We start from the raw sequence: 22,070 nt of genomic DNA, 5'->3' as shown, positions 1-22,070 counted from the left end.
TTGTTGCTGCTTGTTGGAATAGGAGACTGATATATGGTTGAGAGAGATTTTGGTTTCTGGAACAAATTTTCCGCCTGTATTGTAGCTGAGCGTGGGGGCGCGTCCGAACTCCAATTGATGCGGGGTTAGCGGCGTTGGCTTCGTCTCGTCAAGAGCTTTAATTTGGTATCTGGCTCGTCGTCTGGATCCACCGGAGTTGAGGGATAGAGCTGTTTAAAGTTTGTCGGAAATTAGGGTTTTTACTGCTCGGATTTATTTCTGGTTTTTAGGGTTAGGGTTTATGAGAGCAACGTCGTGCTGATAACGTGTTGTAAATGAAGTGTTGGGGAAATACTTCTGTTATCATTACTGTCGACCAGAAGGTCCATATATATACAAAGTATTAGACCGTCATAAGGTTATGTTTATCCTAATAAGATAAGGATAAGGATAAACACTATGTTACAGATATACATGGAATATATAATAGATAAACACATAGTCTCTGGTTGTCTTTATCATATCCCAGATTGAACCTGCAGTACGGACTGGTTCATGTTCGATCATCATTTGGTTTATAACACAAAGCTTTATAACACAAAGCTTGGTTGACCATGCTTATTGCTTAATGTTATCATGTCCCTGCAACTTGGCTGTATATTGTCGTGAAGTAATGAATAAAGGCACACGTGGCGTACTCTGTCAAACGAAACGTGTCAATAATCTTATCACCTTTTTAGAAAAACATATTTGGATTAACATTTTCTAAAATGAACACACAAAAAAAGAAATACAAGTTGGCCACTATGCGGATCCCACTTCTCGATCTGCTCTTGATTGTTTGCGTCTCTTTAGGAGATCCTCCGTTCCTCTCCAACTTGTAATTCTTATGGTTTTTATGAAATATTCAAAAACAAATTCTTACCACAGAGACAAATGTATTTTTTTTTTGCATTAAACAAATTCTTACCACAAACACAAATGTTAGCTAAATTCTAGTAACTGTTTTCGATTTTTTTCCTTACTAGGTTATTATTATTAATGAAATCGTAACACTGAATATATATATATATATATATAACAAAAAAAATTAAACAGAATAAACATATAAACTATTTCACAATTTTGTTTTAATAATAAATATTGACATAAATGTTTTAAGATGAGCTTGAAGTAGCTCACATTCTTATTATATGGATAAAAGCTAAAAAAAAAAGTTTTCATATTTAATTTTTGATTGGCTTGTCGGGGGCCCAGTCAGGCTGGATACACGTGGCAATAAAGTGATTGTCGTAGTTGAGCACGTTGATAATTAGACACGTGTCAAGTTTTACATCAACAAGTAGCCTACGTCTACGCTAAGCTCTCTCCCCCACTTGATGCCCTTTTCCACGTGGCGTGGTGGGTGGTCGTCTATCTTTTCTTGTTTCCACCAAAAAGAAATATTATTCAAAATTATACTACTCAATTTTATAATAATGAAATTTTATAACACTTTTGCTCATGGTAATAAAGTTTGATGGCATAATTCATGGGATATTTCGTATTTTTGTAAGCCCAACTTGTGTGAAATATACTAAAGGGAAATAAATCCGTACAAGGTCGTCAACTATGCTTGTAAAATAATTCAGAAACATGATTTTCCTGACAAATATAAAAATACTGCAAATTGTAGTACTATAGGTTTATAATAGTAACACTTGGTGGTTATTTTAAAGACAAATGGTTTCGTCTCTCTCGATATTGTAAAACTAAACATATTCGAGCTCGGATTCTCTGACCTCAGTTTTTTTTTCAGATATTTGATCAGCATTTGCTGTTTCTTTTGAAGATCATGGAGATGTTAAGAGCAAGGGGAAGCAGCACAAACGGCGTCGTTCAAGTCCCTAATCTTTTGGGGAAGTTTTTCGTCACGAGCAACCATTTTTGTCACAGAGACTCTGAGCATGGTGAGAGACGGGAAGAGGCAAAGAAGAAGGATGAAGAAGAAGAAGAAGGTAAAGATATTGAGCTAACGTTAGGTCTTTCTCTGAATGGTCAGTTTGGTACGGATCCGAGATCGAGGAAACGGAAGAACTTTGAACTGGCTCGATCTTCTTCCATACCGGAAGGTTTCGTCTTCGACGGACAAAGATCCGGCGGAGATATGCGGCAGACGGTGGAGCGTGGAGTCTCGGACATGTTCCAGCTTGATCGGACTCGTTCTCTGCCTGTCGAAACGGAGACGGAGGCGAAGAGGAAGCGACCGGAGAAGACAAAGGTCCAAGCCGAGGAGAAGCCGTTTCTGTCATTTAACGTTCCTCCTCTTCCGACAAAGGAGAAGGGAGAGAAAGATGGTTTTCTTGTCTCCGCTCCGGTCAGCGGGAGGGGCGAAAATGGAAACACGGCGAAGAAAAAGAACCAAGAAGTTTCGGGGATGGAGAAGGCTAGGAACATTTTGGAAGACATGCCTTGTGTGTCGACGAGGGATGTCGGAGCTGACGGGAAACGCGTGGAAGGGTTTCTTTATTGGTACGGAGGGAGCAAGGAGGAGGTGAAGATCGTGTGTGTTTGCCACGGCAGTTTTCTTTCTCCGGCGGAGTTCGTTAGGCACGGCGGAGGCACCGTTTCCGACGGTGGTGGTGGTGATGTTACGAGTAACCCTCTTAGAGATATTGTTGTTAAGCTTCCTTCTTCTTCTTTGTAGTTCATAATACTCTTATTAGGAACCCAATTGTTGTTAAACCATATGCTAATTCATTCCGTTTGCATATCACATTGAGTTTCTATAAGGTTAATTGTATTATTTTCAAACTTTTATAGCAATTTTAGGCTATTTTCAAAATTATTACAAAGAAAATAAATCAAAACAATATAATAAGGAAGGATTACTAGTAGAAATATTTTTTAAAAATATTAATAAAATTATTGTTATTAGGGTGAACACTTTTAAATTTCATTTTAGACTTTTTATTATTGAAAAGTGTACATATCACTGATTTAGAGATTCTATTAAAATCCATTGTTATTAGAATGTAAATTTTCTTTACTTTAATCCATAAGATTCAATTTTGAAAATATTATGTATACGGTATACCCATAAATTTTTAAAAATCTATGTCATAAAAACACACATGTACAAACACAAACCAACAAAAAACTACGAAACTATATGAAAACTGATATAAAATAAAATATTAACCCACACTAATAGCACATCTTTTGTTAATATTTTTTTGTCAACACTTTGTTAATAATTAAACAAATTGGAAGTGTTGACAAAAAAACGTATTTTGTTTAATCCGGATTCATTCTGTTTGCAAACCACATTGAGTTTTCTATAAGGTTAATTGCAATATTTTCAAACCTTTTAAAACAATTTTAGGCTATTTTTCAAAAGGATTACAAGGAAAATAACTCAAAAACTATAAAATAAAACAATCTACAAGTGGGTCAACATATTAGCTACATTTCTTAAATGATCTGGATTCATTCTGTTTGTATAAGGTTAATTGTATTATTTTCAAAACTTTTAAAAAACAATTTTAGGGTATTTTACTAAAACATTACAAAGAAAATAACGCAAAACTATATTAAAAAAACAATTTCCAAGTGGTAACCATATTAGCTACATTTCTTAACTACTAGACAACATGAGACCGGAGCTGAGGTTGGAGCTGCTTCAACCGCTGTACAACTTGCTTCATAGTCGGTCTAGTCGATAGAGAATCCAACGTACAGATAACCGCTAAGTGCAGAACCTCAACGAGATCACCATGCGGACCAACGTCCCATAAACCGGCCGTGAAAAACTCCTTGGCACGTCCCTGTCTCAACAACATGTCACCCCACTGCACAATGTTGAAACCGTTACCGTACCTAACAAAAGACGGATCAAGCACTTTCTTGTCCGAGAGCAGCTCCAGAAGCACCACCCCGTAGCTGTAAACATCCGCTTTATCCGAAACCCGGCAAGTCATCGCGTACTCGGGCGCCACGTAACCAAACGTACCGGCCACGCCCGTCGTTGCGTGCGTTTCCGAAGCCCCGAGCAGCCTCGCTAACCCGAAATCCGATAAATAAGCGTTGTGATCATCGTCCAAGAGGATGTTGCTCGGTTTAACATCACGGTGAAGAACCCGCGGGACGCATTGGTCGTGGAGGTAGGCGAGAGCTCGAGCTACGTCGAGCGCGATCTTGTGAAGGACTCTCCAATCCACAGCTCTCGTGGAACGTTCTTGGATGAATCTCTCGAGGTTGCCTCCGGGGAGATAGTTGTAAACCAAGAACATCTCGGTCTCGCTCGCGTGGTAACCGATAAGAGTCACGAGGTTCTGGTGCTTAAGCCTACCGAGTGTTTTGATCTCCGCGTGGAACTGTTGGACGCCTTGGAACCGTCCGATGGAGAGGCGTTTGATGGCGACGACGACGTCTTGGTCTTGAGAGATTATTACCGCTTTGTAAGTTGCTCCAAATCCGCCGTTACCGATGAGATTACTGGCGTTGAAGTTTCTTGTAGCGCTAACAACGTTGTCGAAGGTTATTGAAACTCCTATGTCGATGAACATAGTGACTTCTCGTTTGGTAGTGGTGGACATGATCTTTGATCTCGGATGCAACTTCCGAGTGTAGAGGAAGAGAAGCACGAGAGCGATGAGAACCGAGACGATGGCTGAAGCTGAAGCGATGGAAGCAATCTCTAGCGAGTTGTATCCGCTGCCTTTCCCTGATGAAGCATCGTTGTCGAGTGGGGAAGATGCATAATCTTGCGTGATGGAATCTCCCATGGGGCCTTGAGAATCTGTAGAGAGAAAACACGTGGCAATCAGTAAGAATAAGATGAATGACTGAAACATCAGCAAAATCTCAATTCAATTAAACAGTCCAGACAAGCAAAGCAAAGTAAAACAGCAGCTTGGAATGTATTAGAATAAGCAAAAGCCCTTGCTAGTTAAACAAAATCAAGAAAGCAATCAGAAATTTTCATAATTGAATTAAAATAAAAAAGACGACCTTTTGCAAAACCAAACACTAAACAGAGGTTCCTATAAAGACAGAGATCAAGTTCATTGAAAATAAACTAACTTTAATCTTCCAAAATCTGAATAATCAAGTTCTTAGGTAGAACACAGAAAAACCCCACCAATTACGTTCGAGTATGAAGAAGCCCACAAGCCAGAAAATAAAATAAAATCAAGCAAAGATGTCATCTTCGCGACTTATCCCCTACACAAAATCGTAAACCCACCTCTCAAAGTCTGCTATTTCGAGCAAAAATACCGTTCGAAACAATCTCAGATCCAAGCCTGTAACCCTAATTTAGCGAGATGATGAGAATAGAAAGCTTTTTAGTGAGAGAAACAGATGAAGCAGAGAGATGAAGTTTAAAAGAAAAGATGAGAGAAATGAAAATTCAACACTCCCACACGAGTCTTTTTCTTCTCTCTCTTTTTAATTTTTAAAAATTTAATGTATCAAAATCATCTTGTCCGAACAAAAGAGTAGGGTCCACTTTTCTTATTTCCTATTGGCTGAAAAACTATTTTCGTATTTTTAACTTCGAAGAAGCATTTTCTATTCATTAATAGTTCTATAATAAACACAATAAATCATGTTGTAAAGTTCACATTTCTGTTAAACATTATAGTATCACCGCATCAAATCACAATAGGTACATGGTTGATTAAAATTATAGTAGGTAGATACGAGATTATCTTATCACTAAATTTTTTTTTGAAGGCTAAATCTTATCACTAAATTTGAGGGAGCATTTATATTGTTTATTTGAATCAATCACGTAGAACATGTTAAGAGTCATAATAAAATGTAACGATATTTCAACTCTACTAGTGTGCTCCAAGACGAATCAATCTCTCATTAACTAATGTTCAGGGGAAGTTAGAAGCTAATATTTATTACAGATATACAGTATATGTATATGGACGTGCACATAACTCGAATTACAAAGTCATTTCCGCAAACTAACACTAAGTTTTTGAACCTATAATTGTAATAGAAGTTTATAAGAAAAGAGGAGACTGATGAAAATTCAACACTGTCACACGCATCTTTTCTTCTCTCTTTTTAATTTCCAAAAATTAATGAATCTCGTGATAAAAAAAATATTGAATCAAAATTTTGTCTGAACAAAAGAGTAGCGTCCACTTTGCTTATTTCCTATTGGCGACAAACCATTTTCGTATTTTTTACTTCGAAAAAGTTTTTTTAGCTATTGTTTATATTCTATTAGGTACATTTAAAAACAATATCATGTTACTAAAATTAGTTTAACCTAAATACGAAAACAATATCATATTTTTAGGATGCGTGTGCTTCAAAATTATAAGAAAACTCTTAATCAAGTTTTTAGGTTTATTTTTAATATTAACTAAATTTTGAGACATGTTGGAAAGCACGGATTTATTCTTTAAAATCTAATTAAAAAGATATAAATACATGTTAGTTTTTCATAGGTTTGAATATTTTACTATGATCCGAAAACACGAACCAAAACTGACCTAAAAACACAAGTTCTGTTCGGGCCCAAGTCTACGCTAAAATACCTATTAGATAAAAAAATTGACATGCGGGTTTCCTTTCGGGTCTATGTCCTACCCGAGACTCGGTTGGATATTTGAAATACCTGAAAGATTTTGTATATATTAGTTACATTTGAGTATTTTGGTATATTTTTGGTGTTACAAATATCCTTTTTTTTTATGTTTCGGGTCAGATTTTGTGGTTATAGTTTCACATCTAGGAAAATTGTCACATTTTCAGAAATATAATTCGGGTATTCAGATAAATGTTTAGATATTTTCGAGTCCTCAGATCAAATTTTGAATAAAATTTTGGTATTTGAATATTTCAAGTATTTTCGAGTTCCAGTTTAGGTATTTTGGGTCTTTTTCGAATCCTAAATATTCAAAATTCAAAATGTATAAAAATTTATAGGTATTTACATGCATTTTAATTATAGACATTACTTTTACCGGATCCGACAGAAACCAACTTACTTAAGTCTGGACCAAAAATAATTAAGTATCTAATTTGTCCAAATGTTTAAGATCTCAAAGAGCAGATCTGATAACCGGCATGGACCCAATCCGAAGATCTGAATGCCCATGTCTAATTTTTTATTATTTTAAACTTAGTCATCATTATATGTTGTATATAATGAGTTCCATGTTTTTTAAGAGATATCAAATATATTTGAATAGATTGATAATGTAGTTTTAATTATTTAGATATATATATTGCTTTTATTTAAAATGTTATTGTTTTGTTTATATTGTTTTTGTTAGGAAAAGAATATATTTCGTTTAATTAGTTAAATTTATAAAGAAGAGGTCCAGCAACTTTTTTGTAGTTGATTTTTTAAATGATCCGTCTTTAGTAGCATATATGTTAAATATATAAAATTATATCATTTAAAATATCTTACTTTATTTTGTTTTAATAAGTTAAAGTATGTTGTAAATTCATGAATATATGTTATTTGGAATATTGTAATTTTTTTAATCTATAAAATAGTTAAGAAATGGATTAAGTTATTTTATATTTATTAGTTGGTGTAGTAATTTAATTATGAATATGAATTATGTATACATAAATATTACCAGAATGTTATTTCTTATTCTATAAATCAAAATAAATTAATATTCGTTCATAATAATACTTAATATTAATTACGTTTTTTATTATTAAAAAAATATATAATTACATTTTAAATACAAATTTATTGGAAGAATATTATTAAAATCTAATTAAAAAATACTTCTGTTATAATAATATATATATATGTACATGACAGTTTTGCATTTATTTATAGTTTTAAGATCCGTTTAACCAAACAACTAGACTATTATGTTATGATTCTATTAGATTTCACTCATAATATTAATTGTGTATTTTATTTGATTATGTGATACCTAATATATATGATATTTTACTGATAGTTGTTTTCATCTTCAAATAAAATACATATCAAATGGCTTGATAATTATGCATAGCAATGTATGATGAAACTATAATCAATACATAAAGATTGTTTTATGTCATGCATGCAAAGAGTGTGTTTTTTTCTTGTATATAAATTGTTTTACTTTTCTTAATCATCTAAACCATTGGTTGTATAGTAGTTTGTAAAATACAAAATTATAGATGAATTATATTATTTGAGTGATAAACCGATTTACAATGTGTAGGTTAGTATTGGTTAATATGATGATGTAGAATAAGATCAGGTACATGACTTAACTAAATCTTTTGTGTATATAAAAAGTTAAAAACCAATGATACAATATAAAATTAGTTAAACTATTTTCATAGTTTTTATATTTTTAATAAAGTAATATATTAATTGATAGATAATTTCATGGGCTTACTATTTTAGTGAGATGAATTTAAAAGAAAAGATGACAGAAATGGAAATTCAACACTGTCACACGCGTCTTTTCTTCTCTCTTTTTAGTTAAAGAAAGATTAATGAATCAATTTCGTGTCTGAACAGAGTAATGGCCCACTTTGCTTATTTCATACTGGCTGTATGTAATGCTGACTGTAGTTTTTCAGTTATAATAGTAATTCACAAGTCACGATCATTCGTCATCTTTTCGAATGATAGATGCGTATGTGTGACATTCTTTCTAAACTATAAATACGACAATCTGGTAGAACACTCAGAAGCACAAACAAAATCATTTACCAAGAAAGAAAAGAGAGAAAGTATCATGGGTTCCAAGAAGACGAATGAAGTGGAGATGGTCATTATGGGTGAAACTCAAAGAAATTTGATCAGAGGTCATGATTTCGCGGAGCAGTTGAAGTATTTGGAGTCTAGACATGAAGAGCTCACGGGGCTAATGAGGAAAATCAGTGCACTTCCCAAGGATGAATTGATGGACCCAATAGCACAGGAGAATGTCATCAAGCGCATGAAGTTGTCTCTGCTAGACTATCTCGAAGCCGTCAGTGATATTAAGATCAAAGTGGAGACAATGATTAATGCCATAAACTGATTAATTATGTTGAAACTTGAAAGCGTATGTCAATAGACTCAAAAAATATTATGAATAAGAAATAAAGCATCTCCTTTTTAATAGTTGATTTCTCGTTTTTACTGTATTTAAGTTTACTTAACGCTGATGTCTCCTCTCACCACCAAAAATGAAAATTCAATCGAACTAGAAATGGATTGGATCCGCCACGAGTTGATCAGAACCAGTTCATTGATCCACATGTGGATCGAGCAACGAAGAGAATTTTCGAATTAAATCTGATCGAGACCTCCTCCAATTTTAAAAGCAATTGATGTGCATGTATACAAAATTGATGTAGACTAAAATAAATAAATGAACAATGAACATATTAGTTTGTATATATGACAATTAATGAAACCCTACAATTCTCTTTAAGGTTTTCGTGGGGACCCCTGATTCCGTAGGGTCCCGATGCGTGAATCCAAAGTATCGAGAAAGAAACTCAGAGACTGGCTATTGTGACTGGATATATGTTTCTGTAAGTTCTTCTCAATCAATTATCTATTTATTGAACTAATCTGATTAGGAAGATTTTAGCTTTTTGCTCTATAGCCTGAGCTAGCTTGCTGGTTTCTTTGCATAGTCTAAAAGAGTTGGGGTGTTTGTTGTATGAGTTTAGCAGCGTTTGTTCTTCTGGCTGCAATTTTGTTTTTACTTAGGCCACAGACTTGTACGTTGTTCTCGATTCTTTCCTCTCGAGAGATGGGTGGGTCTTATCTGTTGCGGTCTATCCAACAGAATTTGGACTTGAGCGAATGAAACATGAGGAAATGCATGGTCCTGCTACTGATGTTGTAGACGAAAAGAAGGAAGATAATGTGATGAGGAAAAAGAAGATGAGAACGTCAGAAATGAGAGATTATGTGCTTACTTAAAAAGTACATTAAAGTAAGTCGGCCTATATGTCCAAGGGGGACTAATCTATACTATTAAAGCATAATTTTTTCTAGGATTCTGTCCTTATTTTCTTCTATAATTACAAGCCATGCCACTGGATTTTCCTTTAGTAAAATAAATAAAAATAAGAGAAATACCAGAATATATCAAGCGTATTTCCAAAACAATCGTCGCATATACAATTCGGATTTCATTTACTGCACCTACTCTTCATGAAACTTCGCCATAAGGCCCAAAACCTGCATATATTAAAAACAAGCCATTACGTCATTGAGTTTGATCATAAACTCAAAAGTGAATGGAACCACCAGAAACATTTCTCTTTAGATATTACAAATGTGCCATTCATATTTTAATATCATAAAACAAAACTGTAAATATCAATGCATATACTCATTTCGCACTATGATTTACAACTACTATCAACTCATCAATTTAATTATATCAGTGTTTAAAATACTTACTTAAACGTATATGATATAACCTACATAATTTCAAAAGCAACCATTTGTTTTTTTTAGTTTGGTCATCATGCTACAAAGTTATTCAAAGTTTCATACACACTTCTCAACATCAATGTCAATTTCATACTCAATTCTCTTCGTATGGTATCTATTTTTTCATATCATATATCAAAGGTAAATATTATAATGCATATAGTTATTTCCCAATATCAATTCTAAAGTATTACAAATGTGTACTATAACTTGAGCAACATATACTAAAATTTCTCAACTTACGTGTTTTAGAAAATTTAGAAAATTCCTATATGTTTTAGAAAATTTATATTTAAATAATAATTTCAATCGTAACAGAATTAAGTTTGGCGGTTTGCAAATCACAAAATATCATATTTTAATTTTTTCTTAATTTTAGTAATGTTGTTAGTTGTATAACTGTTTTGATAAGATCTTGCAAATTATTATCATATCATTTAAAAATCGAATATACTCAAAAGAAGTCGACCATATTGCTTAAAATATTATATTACTATATTACATTATATATTTGAAAGATCAACTAAAATACTCCTCTTTAAATGCAAACCATCGCTAACTGTTAAACAAGGCAAATTAAAATGATTTTGCTTGACCCATACTCTAGGGATTTCCAAAACCAATCCAAACCCAATGGCGTATATTCCAAAGAATATTTCTTTATTTAAAAACTTTAAAATCGATTAACTTAATGCTATATATACAACCATGTATAGGGTAGTTTCTCATCTCTATTCCAAAAAAATATATATACTAAACTACTCCTATAAATGTAAGCATCTCTATCGACCTAATCTCACGACTCTCTATCAAAGAAAAAAAAACAATTCTATTATGCAAATCACTTCTTTGAAAAATGTGAAACCTCAGAAGAAATGATGGAAAGTTCAAGTGAATGTCTTACATACGTGGAAGCAATACAATTTCATGTTTGGGAACACGTTGGAAATCAATGTATGTTTTTAAGAGTAAATTTATGTTTTTTTTTTGTATTTGCCAATTCCAAATTGTTCATATATCTTTAACTATTGCCATTTTTGTGTAAAAGGTAAAAGGGATACAAAATGCATGCCTCATGCAAGAAGACATACCATGAAAGTAAGTAAGAGAAGACTTTTATCAACATCCGTGAATAATTTTCAAGCATAAACATTGACACGATTGTATCAGAATTAGGTTATCAAATATTTAAGTACATAATATTATAACTAACAAATTTTATATCTCAAGTAAAATTAAGACCTAAAACAAAGCAGTGTACACAAATTGAAATGTTGGTACTAAAAATAAATAGTTTATACGAATTTAAAATATTATAAAACTGAGCTTAAAATACATAAATTAAGTATACTACATATTTTCGATAAGATTTTTGTAAACTAAAATAATCCCCCGCTTTTGAAAGCGCGGGTCAAAATCTAGTATATTACTAAAACTCACAGTTACTGATTGCTCTGTTTCAGGTACTACTTTGCTGTTGCCGAATGTGATTCTAGTGCTACTGCTGATTACTTGTACAGATCATGTGACGGAATTGAGTTAGTAAGATCCTCTATCAAGCTCGACTTGAGATTTATTCCCGATTCTATGGACTTCAATCATCCACCTCGTGATATTGCCACCGAGGTTGCATTTGCCGCTCTTAACTCTGTTGATATTGTTGGTTTAATTGTGATCTTATTTTCTTAAAAAAAATGTATAGAGGCACCAGCTAATTATCAAGATTTGGATTTTCAAAGCCAAGCACTGCAGATGAGTAAGGTAACTGTTTCTTGGGATGAAGATGAGCCGCACCGCGTCAAGACCTTAAACCTGCAATTCAGCCCTGGTCAGGTCTCTATGCTTTTATATTTTCTTTAATTTTCTTTTTTGTAATTTGGCTTAGAATCATCTCTTATCTTATATAGATGCTGCAGCCGTTTATTGTGTTCTGATACTGTTTATAAAATCTTCACAAATCATAGTTGGCAGACCTTGAGCTGAAGGAGTTTTTAGCTTCTTATGAGAGTGAATCTGATGATGATGATGAGAAGGAAAAAAGAAAAAATAACATATTGTGACTTGGTCGAATCTGGAGATAAAGACGAGGAGGAGGAGGAGGAGAATGAGCTGGATGTGGTAGTACAATTTAGTACCGGATTAGAAGATCCGAGTAACAAATTTCGTGAAAAGAAAGAAGAGAAGTCAGAAACTGATGCGCCTCGGATCATAGACCCGGGCCAGGATGATGCGACCATGGCTGAGCCAGATGATTCTTCGACAAAGAACAAACCAGGATGGATTAATGGCGAGCATACTGATCTAAAACCAGCTGGTGAGACTGAGGACGAGCTGAAACAGAGCATGCATGAGCTGAAACCAGCTGAAGAGAGCATGCATGAGCTGAAACCAGCTGAAGTAGATGAGCTGAGTGAGCTAAGTGACACTACTCTGGAGCTGGATGAGCTAAGTGACACTACTTTGGAGCTGAGTGAGCTAAGTGACACTGAAGATGGAGCTGGTTTAGCTGCTGGGCGAAATGGACCTTGTTCAGCCCAAGGAAAAGTTCATAAAAAGTGCAATATGAGTTTGTTTCTTGCCAAATTCGAACAGCCCTTTCTTCAGTCCATGTCAAGCCCATTCTTATCAAGAAATATCTGAACAGAGTCAACAAAGAAGTTCTGGTCGTGGCTGCATTGATTTCTTCAAAGTCAAGTCAAAATTCAACATCTCGGTTCTACAAAAGTCTTTAGTCTTAGTCTTTGTTTGTGTTTTCTAAGTTTCTAGTTTTCCGCAATTTCTTTATGTCTTTCTTTGACCATTTCTACTATAAATATGTAATCTCATTCCATGAATAAGACAATCCATTTTTCTTTCAAGTTTATGAGTTTATCTATTTTTTCTTCGCTTAGAACAGTCTTTGTTTCTTGTCGAGTGATTCTCCAAGTAAAAAAATCTTCCCTTGTTTGTCTTGACATAACATTCCAAACCACAATCGAAGCCGGTAGTATCAAGAGGTCTTTCCGCAACCTTTTTTGTCGCCTTTTAAACCACCAAGTTCTCCCATCTTTGGCGAGTTCATATCCCAAGTCCCGTTGAGTGATCCTGACCGAATATAGGACGTATCAAAGTGGTATCAGAGCCACTCAACCGGTACTATCTATCCATCTTCTCATCTTTCATTTTCTAAACACTTCTTCTTCTTTCTATCTCAAATTTGGGCCACTGCCTTACCTATCGTCATTCTTCTATAAAGAGAAGAAAAGAAAAAAGAAAAAAGAAAAAAAAAGATCTATAAAAAAAAAGAAACAAACAAAGAGAAATCCTGATGGCTGAGGAGAAATCCAGCCTTGGAGTGGTTAATACGAATTTCAAAACCAATTCTCTTATCTTCCTATCTTGTGTTCATCTCTTGTTTGCTTGGAGATTCCATTGGGTTACTTGATTTGTTCTCTTAGAACTTTGAGAGGAAACTCTTGTGTGACCATTAAAATCCGAGAGAAACACGTGTGTGGGTGAGGATAAACACTTGAGAGTGTGAAGATTATTTTTATCTGTTAACATTTTATGTTGAGAATTTTCAGGTTAAGATGTTTGAAGCTGATCAAAGAAGGCTTTTCAGTCAGTTTGAAGTCCAGGAGTTTTGTGACAACCTTGTGGAGGGAGTGGTGAAAGCTCTCAAGGACATCAGCAAGATCCAAAAAAAGCACAACCACACGTGCACCTGTAGCTGAACCATCTTTATTCATCAGTGAAAAACCCAAAGATAAGTCTGAAAACAACCTTGAAGATCTAAAAGATTTTTCAGATTTTGTACCAATTTTTGATGAATATGATGAAGAGCTGATTGAAAGTTTGATCATTTGTGAAGATGAATGTGATCTTCCTTCTCCAAAATCTGATTTTATGTTTGATAATGAAGAGAATAATGGACTAACCTGTTTTGAACGGAGCATCTGAGTAGTCTTGTTCTATTTTTACAGGATTTTGAGGAAGAGTCATTCGACTACTCACATCAAGGACCGCTTCTTGGCACCAGGAGACCCATGGACGATGATTTATGTCCCATATTTGATGAGGAAGACGAACCTGGTCCAACCTTTGAAGTGGAAGCACCAAGTGTAACATCCATCATGGAGAACCAACTTTGCTTTGATCCCGGCACAACTCCTACGCCTTTGTCCACAGACATTTAAGAGCACTGTGAGAAACTTGATTTGATTACTTCTCTGCCTGAAATGTTTGTTAAGATCAGTTCTGAAGATGTGAAACGTTTTGGTTTTGAAAAAGTTAAAGAATTTCGTGTTTCAGACTCTATTTTTGAAAACATGGTTAACTCTTTTCAAGTGTTTAAACCTGATAAACTTTCTGATCAAAAACGTTTTCAAATTGGCAATTACATCAACTCTAATATTGTTTTGAGTTTTGATCAGTTTCTGAAACATAGCAAGGGTTTTGATGATCTTGAAAAGTCATTAGAGCTTGGTTTACAACAACCTGTTTTCTGTGCTAGACAATCACTTGATTCATTTGTCTTCAAAGAAAATGGCTTTGATCTGAGTTTTCATAAACATGAACTGATCACTGGTGATTTGTTTGTATCCATTTGTGCCTTGGACGAACTAATGATATTTAAAACTTTGCTGGAACAGAAATCACCTAGAGTTGAAACCGATTTTTGTGATTCTGTTTTGAAGCTTGATATTTTGTGTTTTGAAACTGATAAACCTTGGCATGTGTTGAGATCATTGCTTAATAATTGTGTTGTTTTGAGCTTTGATGATATTGTGGTTTAGAACACATTCTTTGAAAAGCATATTGAGCCTTTGATAAGTTATTTTCAATCCGAACTTACTCTTTTGTGTTCTGATTTTGAGAAGGATAGACACGTTTTGAAAATATTCAGTATTATGTTGTGTCTTGATACCATTCTGGTCTGTAATGCTTACTTTGATGTGAATTTTGAAAGGCTGAAACGTGTGCTACATGTTCTAGGGAAAGAAACTTTGATTTCTTATTTGAGCAAGTACATGTCTTGCACATATGATCCTGGTATTCTAGTTTATGTTTTTAGTGTCCAGGATAAACATGTCCAGTCTCAAAGAAATGTAAAGAACAAAAGCATAGACCGTGCTTATCAACCTGAGATTTGGAGATGCATGTACTCTAGGAAAATGGCTTCGAAACTCCAAGAAAGTTTATGTCCAAAATTTGCCTTCTCTAAATTTTACATGTCTTTTAAATTCTTTTTGTATGATTCATTTCCTTTTGATACAGGTAAAATGGATTTGAGGTCAAATCCTTTTCAAGCGGGAGGGAATGATGCGCCTCGGATCATAGACCTGGGCCAGGATGATGCCACCATGGCTGAGCCAGATGATTATTCAATAAAGGACAAACCAAGATGGATTAATGGCGAGCATACTGATCTAAAACCAGCTGGTGAGACTTAGGACGAGCTGAAATAGAGTGTGGACGAGCTGGAACCAGCTGAAACAGAGTGTGGACAAGCTGAAACCAGCTGAAGTAGATAAGCTGAGTGAGCTAAGTGACACTACTTTGGAACTGGATGAGCTAAGTGACACTACTTTGGATCTGAGTGAGCTAAGTGACACTGAAGATGGAGCTGGTTTAGCTGCTGGGCGAAATGGGCCTTGTTCAGCCTAAGGAAAATTTCATAAAAAGTGCAACACAGGTTTGTTTCTTGCCAAATTCGACCAGCACTTCTTAAGTCAATTTCAAACCGATTCTTATCAAAAAAATACCTGAACAGGGTCAACAAAGAAGTCCTGGTCGTGGGTTGCATTGATTTCTTCAAAGTCAAGTCAAAATTCAACATCTCGGTTCTACAAAAATCTTTAGTCTTAGTCTTTGTTTGTGTTTTCTAAGTTTCTAGTTTTCCACAATTTCTTTATGTCTTTCTTTGACCATTTCTACTATAAATATGTAATCTCATTCCATGAATAAGACAATCAATTTTTCTTTCAAGTTTATTAGTTTATCTCTTTGTTCTTCACTTAAAACAGTCTTTGTTTCTTGTCGAGTGATTCTCCAAGTAAACAAATCTTCCCTTGTTGGTCTTGAAGTAACATTCCAAACCACAATCGAAGCCGGTAGTCTCAAGAGGTCTTTCCGTAACCTTTTGTGTTGCCTTTCAAACCACCAAGTTCCCCCATTTTTGGCGTGCTCATATCCAAAGTCCTGTTGAGTGATCCTGTCCGAATCTAGGACGTATCAGAAATGGTCTGGGATGCACAACTAAGGAAAATGCGAGAGAAGAAGAGAGCTAGGAGGATGAAACAGAAGCATGATGATGATGACAACAAGAAGAAAGAGAAGGGTTTAGAGAAGAAAGTAGCAGCGGAGAAAATAATCATAGCGGAGCTAGAGTTGATAGGAGCTGATGAGAATGGTAATAAAGGTCTAAAAGGCTATAATATTAAAGGGAAAGAAGGTAGAGAGATGGCAGAAGAGAAGATACCATGGGCTGATCCTGATGACCATTCGAGATTCTCAGTTGCAATCTCTGATCCTTACTATGCTCTAGACCCTACGAATCCACAGTTTAAAAAATAGAAAGTTGATTAAAATTTGGCTCAATTGTTGATGAGAAAAAGCATACGGTTCTTGCAGCCATAACAAATCTTATTAGGTACCTTTACATTGAGACAAGTATGACGAGAGAGTATGATAGTCGAAGCTTACAGTAGCCACCGTCATATATGCATGCAGTGTCCTTTCCAGTGCTTCTTTCGCTATTGCTGTCTTTGCTATATAACTATAGATAATAGTTTAAAAGAATCACGAAGCAAAATGATGACTGTGACCTTTAGAAAATGAGAGGATTACATTATCAGTTACTTTTTCTGGATCTTCAATATGAGGAGGTACTTTTCACTTGAGGGGTAATTTTGGCATGCTTTATGAAATTTCTATTCGCTAAATGCCCTTATGTTTACCGAGACTTGAGCCTCTGATTATATTTAAAGTAAATACTAAATACTAGTCATACTCTTTTCTGTTGTATTTATTTGGTAGGTTTATTGGGTCTTGTGCTTAAACAACAACCTTTGGATTGATTTGTAACATTTAATCTGAAGAAACAAAAACACCTAGACGTCTTAAATTTTAGAAAATTTTATTAGGTGTAGCAGAGTTTGTGGTTAGTTTCAACAAAAGTTGTGGTTACGTGGTTGTGGTTAAGCGTAAATAAATTTATGATTGGCTGGTTATACATTGACAAAAAGTTGTGGTCAACTAAATTGAGTACGTGTTGGTTGGTGAGTTGCAACCGTAGTTGTGGTTATGTGGTTGTTTTTTGTTTGTTAGTGTCACTATGGAGGGACTGAAGATGTGGTCGTTTGTTGGTTCGTATAAATGAAGTTGTGGTGAATGATGTTTTGTACTTGTGGTTGTGGATGAGAATATGTGTTGAGCGGTCATATGTATGAAAGATATATTGTTCCAGAGTTTGCGTCTTTGGTTACACGTTTTGTGGTCTTAATAACGTGTAAAACAACAAGACGCCTTAGATTTTATTAGGTGTTGCAAAGTTTGTGTTCAGTTGCGAACATAGTTGTGGTTAGGCGTAAATGAAGTTGTGGTTGACTGGTTATATATTGACAAGAAGTTGTGGTCAACCAAGTTGAATATCCACACAAACACCAAACTAGCTAACTTCATTAATCGAATTAGAACTTCAAATTCCATAAAATTCACAACTTTAGATCAAATTGAAAACTCAGAAAGACTAAATCTAATCAGGTTCAAAAAATCTATCTAAAGAAAAATCTTCCATAAATCACCACAAGAGCCAAAGACACCATTGTCTTGCATGATTGAACATAGCGGCGGATTGAGAAATTAACGTCAGTGAGAAGTTAACAGCGGTGAGAAGTTAACGGCGGTGAGCAGTTAGCGGCGGATTATAACTTCGTCGAGTCGGAGGAGCGATATGGAGGCCTCAACTATTCTACAAGTAAAAGACAGAAGGAGATCTAAGTCAATCTATAACAAATGGTTCAAAAGTAGACTGGGAGGATAAAGTAAGTTTAGATGTGTAATACCTTACTGTGTGATTAACAAAGCCGTTGAATCCCTGTGATTTTTGGACAGCAACGGTGAGACTGAACAAAATCGTCGATTTCTAGTATTCAGATGAGAAATATTGGGATAATGACTCATGAGGAGTGGTCCCGATAAAAAGATTTTTTTTTTAATTTTTGTGCTACGATTAAATAAAAGATATAACTAAGTTTGTTCTGGTTTTGGGGTAGTTTAGACAATAGAAGATAATAAAGTACTTCATCCACATGGAGAATGTACGTTAGGGTGATATGGATGTGAGAAAAAGTACGTCTAAGCGTAAATTTTCTTAGAAAATTCAAAATTCCAATGAAAAAAATATAATAAAATCTGTTAAGTTTTATATTTCTCCTCAAAGCGAAGATTTGATTTGATTTATTTGTATCAATTAAATATTTTGAAAATAATCTAATTTATTTTTGATCAATGTTGCTTCAAACTATTTTTATTTTGTATCATGTGTAACTCTGTTTATGTGTTGTCATCATTACCCCCAGGTTTCAATCAATATACGACTTCTTTTTATTTCTTACTAGGTAAGGAACCCGTGCAATGTCGCACAGAAACTTATTTTATAAAACTAAATATGCTTTATTTTATAAAATAACCTTTTATAAAAACGGTTTACAATTGTTTTTGAGAAAATATATGTATTACAAAATTATGTTGTATACAACTATATTTTTTTAATACTAAAAATATATATTTTATATTTTTCGTGGTAATATAATTGGAAATATGTCAATACCAAATAAGATATATGTTTCATTATCCGTTTAGCTAAATTATTTAAGAATTTTGAAAATTTATTATTACCTATTATTGATAGCAATAATATATAATAAGACAAGATCTTTTGTAGGATAAGACAATCAAATTTGCATTCTGTTATAGGCTAATATACATGAATAATAACTAAAATTTTGCGTATTTATGTTTTCTCTTCAAGATATTTAATATTCAATTCAAAATGGATCTCTTTTTATTTCACTATTTACTTTTAATTATGATTGTCAATATTACAACTCCTTATAAAGAGTTGCAATGGTCAACAACCAGACATTACGATAGTTAGTCAAAAATTATAATTATTAATACCAAAAGTTGCAATGGTTTATCACCAAAGTTTACCATTACCAATAATTTTAATGGTTTACCATAGTTAGAATAGTACATCACCATGCAAAGTTTACCATCACTAATAGTTGTAATGGTTTACAAATATATAATATCATAAAAATAATTAAATTACCCAAAATCATATACGCAAATATGTGTAGAGAATGTTAATATTCTTTAGATGTATATAAAATAGATATGAAAATAAACTAAAAATAACTCACTAAAAACTTATGCAAACTTTAGGATGAAAAAATAAATTCTCAAAGACATTTTGAGAATCCTTTAAAAATATATGATTTTTATAAAATAGAAAACACAACTTTAGACAAAAGATAACTATTAAAAAATCTATATAAGGTTTATGATAAAAGACAAATTATTATACATTTCTAACAATATTTTAAATTCAATGTAATTTTAACATGAAAAGACACATCCTTATAAATACACTTTCTTATATATATTATAACAATCTCTTAAAAACTTATGCAATATTTAGGATGAAAAGACACATCATTTTACACGAAAGGTTAACCAAGAGTTATAATGGTTAACACCAAACATTGCAATTTTTCATCACTAAAACTTGTAATGGTCCATCACCAGAAATTGCAATGTTTCATTTTATCAGTTGAAATTGTATATCTAGAAAATTATAATAGTTCAGTTAAACGGTATCAAATATTCATTTAAGTCTCCAATAATCATTTCTTATTTAAGTGAAATTCAAGATTTAATTAATAAATAACACATATATCAAACCCATTCATAAATTAAAATGTGCATATATAAGAATATTTTTTGGTGTACATTTTCTTAATACTTATCTATCAATAAATAAATTATCTAAATAGACCCGGACATTTTATCTGAAATATGAATAAACAAAATTAAACCCAAAAAACAACTGCACCAAAACATGATTATTAAACATAAAAAATAATTTAAAACTATATACTTATTTTATATAATATTATACAATAATTAAAGTGCCCAACAAACCGAATTACCGGATTATTTTAGACAAGTTTTAAGATTCTTTAAAATGTACATAAAATAGATAGGAAAATGAAAGAAAAGAACTCATTAAAACATATGCAGTTTTTAAATGAATAGATACGTTTTTGACATTTCTAATGACTAATAAAAAATCTGTTGCAAATTTTAGAATAAAAAAAACACATCATTAGACGACAAGATAACTCTGTAAAAATCTATGCAACTCTTAAAATGAAAAGACATGTGATTAAAAAGACATATTCTTAGATATTTTGACAACCACTTAAAACCAATGCAATTTTTAAGATAAAAATGCAAATCTTTAAACATTTTTGATTAATTTTATTAGTTTTTTTTTTCATTTCTAGTGGTAAGAATCGGTATTTGAAGATATACATGCCTCACTTTTTCTTTACTTAATTTAGCACATGATAAAAAAATAAATGAAATACAATAGTTTAATCCGTTAATTCAAAATTGAATAGATTCTCATTCGTTCGTGAAACATATACAGTTTCACCCGTTATAAAGAGTGTTCGTGAGATTTGTTTTAATCACAATGTAAGTAACTACATTCCGGGGTTTTATAATTATAAATTTGATATAAATTAAAAATTTTGGATTTATACATTATTATGTTATAAGTCATGTTATATTGAAGAAAAAACTTTTTTAAAAAAATTATATGACTTACGAATTAGTGAATTAGTTTATTGTGATTTTATATGTAGACGCTTTTGTAACTCTATTTCATAGTCTTAGAAATTTTATCCGGACTTGAAAAAACAAACTAAAACCAATATAAAAATACAGGCTCAGTTCGGATCTGGAGCAAGGTAAAGATTTTGATCTACACTTTCAAAACGCGGTGATACAAACCAAATTTATTTGATGTAAAATTATATTTTTGACTGTGTATCTACATTTAGATGTTACAAATGAATCGTTACATTCAATGTTTTGATTAGGACCTGCAGTTAAACTGGTAAACCCGGTGGCTTCATATGTATTTCAGTTTAGTTTAAAAAAAAACTTTTTATTTAAAAATATTGTTCTAATATATTTGTTCAGCTAGGTTATATTTGATAAATATACTGTTTGAATAACCCGTAAAAACTATGCTCATAAAATATCATGATAACATGTTCCATCATATATTTAATGTTAGTAGTAGCTAACTATTAATATTTGTTTTATTGAATATACATATGTAAATGTATATCTATATTTAATAATCTAACTATAAGAATTATATTTGAGATTCTGAAGAATTTGCTTCTTGCATTTGGATTAAAGTACAGTTGTATATATACAAATTAGTAGACATAAATCATTATTTATTATATTAATAAGTAAAATATAATTGGCGGAGTATTGTTTCTGCTACATCTCTGGTAAGCAAAGGACTAATCAAAATGGTGGGAACAAGATCCTCCATATCTGTATGGAATGATCCTTGGCTCTTAACCACTCGCCCGAGACCAGCAAATAA

The 22,070-nt window shown here is 33.0% G+C and overlaps 3 protein-coding genes and 1 long non-coding RNA gene across 4 annotated transcripts; 2 read left to right on the top strand and 2 right to left on the bottom strand.

The window, feature by feature from the left end:
* The first annotated feature begins 1,586 nt into the window (after positions 1-1,586).
* On the top strand, positions 1,587-2,803 carry LOC106388644 (ninja-family protein AFP4). Its single transcript, XM_013828760.3, has one exon. The coding sequence runs from the start codon at positions 1,814-1,816 to the stop codon at positions 2,663-2,665; it is 852 nt and encodes a 283-aa protein (XP_013684214.2). The 5' UTR covers positions 1,587-1,813; the 3' UTR covers positions 2,666-2,803.
* Positions 2,804-3,407: 604 nt separating this feature from the next.
* LOC106384123 (LRR receptor-like serine/threonine-protein kinase RPK2) lies at positions 3,408-5,405 on the bottom strand. Its single transcript, XM_013824137.3, has 2 exons — positions 5,207-5,405; positions 3,408-4,759 (listed from the first exon to the last, which is right to left on the bottom strand). The coding sequence occupies exon 2, from the start codon at positions 4,743-4,745 to the stop codon at positions 3,603-3,605; it is 1,143 nt and encodes a 380-aa protein (XP_013679591.3). The 5' UTR covers positions 4,746-4,759; positions 5,207-5,405; the 3' UTR covers positions 3,408-3,602.
* Positions 5,406-8,690: 3,285 nt separating this feature from the next.
* LOC106384124 (ESF1 homolog) lies at positions 8,691-14,568 on the top strand. Its single transcript, XM_048749474.1, has 8 exons — positions 8,691-8,927; positions 9,376-9,477; positions 9,659-9,843; positions 11,857-12,052; positions 12,146-12,226; positions 12,389-12,790; positions 13,957-14,040; positions 14,356-14,568. The coding sequence occupies exons 1-8, from the start codon at positions 8,691-8,693 to the stop codon at positions 14,566-14,568; spliced, it is 1,500 nt and encodes a 499-aa protein (XP_048605431.1).
* Positions 14,569-17,954: 3,386 nt separating this feature from the next.
* LOC125583329 lies at positions 17,955-21,273 on the bottom strand. Its single transcript, XR_007320357.1, has 2 exons — positions 18,439-21,273; positions 17,955-18,344 (listed from the first exon to the last, which is right to left on the bottom strand). It is a non-coding gene; the product is annotated as an uncharacterized LOC125583329 (long non-coding RNA).
* Positions 21,274-22,070: the final 797 nt, after the last annotated feature.

Source organism: Brassica napus, chromosome C3, assembly GCF_020379485.1.
Source record: "Brassica napus cultivar Da-Ae chromosome C3, Da-Ae, whole genome shotgun sequence".
Taxonomy (NCBI): Eukaryota; Viridiplantae; Streptophyta; class Magnoliopsida; order Brassicales; family Brassicaceae; genus Brassica; species Brassica napus.
Note: the sequence above shows the minus strand (reverse complement) of the source record. Positions and strands in the feature narration are given on the sequence as shown.

Excerpts from the sequence above, each read along its gene's own strand:
- LOC106384123 (XM_013824137.3), bottom strand. The coding sequence starts at position 4,745 with ATGGGAGATTCCATCACGCAAGATTATGCATCTTCCCCACTCGACAAC.
- LOC106384124 (XM_048749474.1), top strand. The coding sequence starts at position 8,691 with ATGGGTTCCAAGAAGACGAATGAAGTGGAGATGGTCATTATGGGTGAA. Across the intron at positions 8,928-9,375 it reads TGCTAGACTATCTCGAAGCC|GTTTTCGTGGGGACCCCTGA; the intron begins GTCAGTGATATT and ends ATTCTCTTTAAG. Across the intron at positions 12,227-12,388 it reads TGCAATTCAGCCCTGGTCAG|CTTCTTATGAGAGTGAATCT; the intron begins GTCTCTATGCTT and ends AGGAGTTTTTAG.
- LOC106388644 (XM_013828760.3), top strand. The coding sequence starts at position 1,814 with ATGGAGATGTTAAGAGCAAGGGGAAGCAGCACAAACGGCGTCGTTCAA.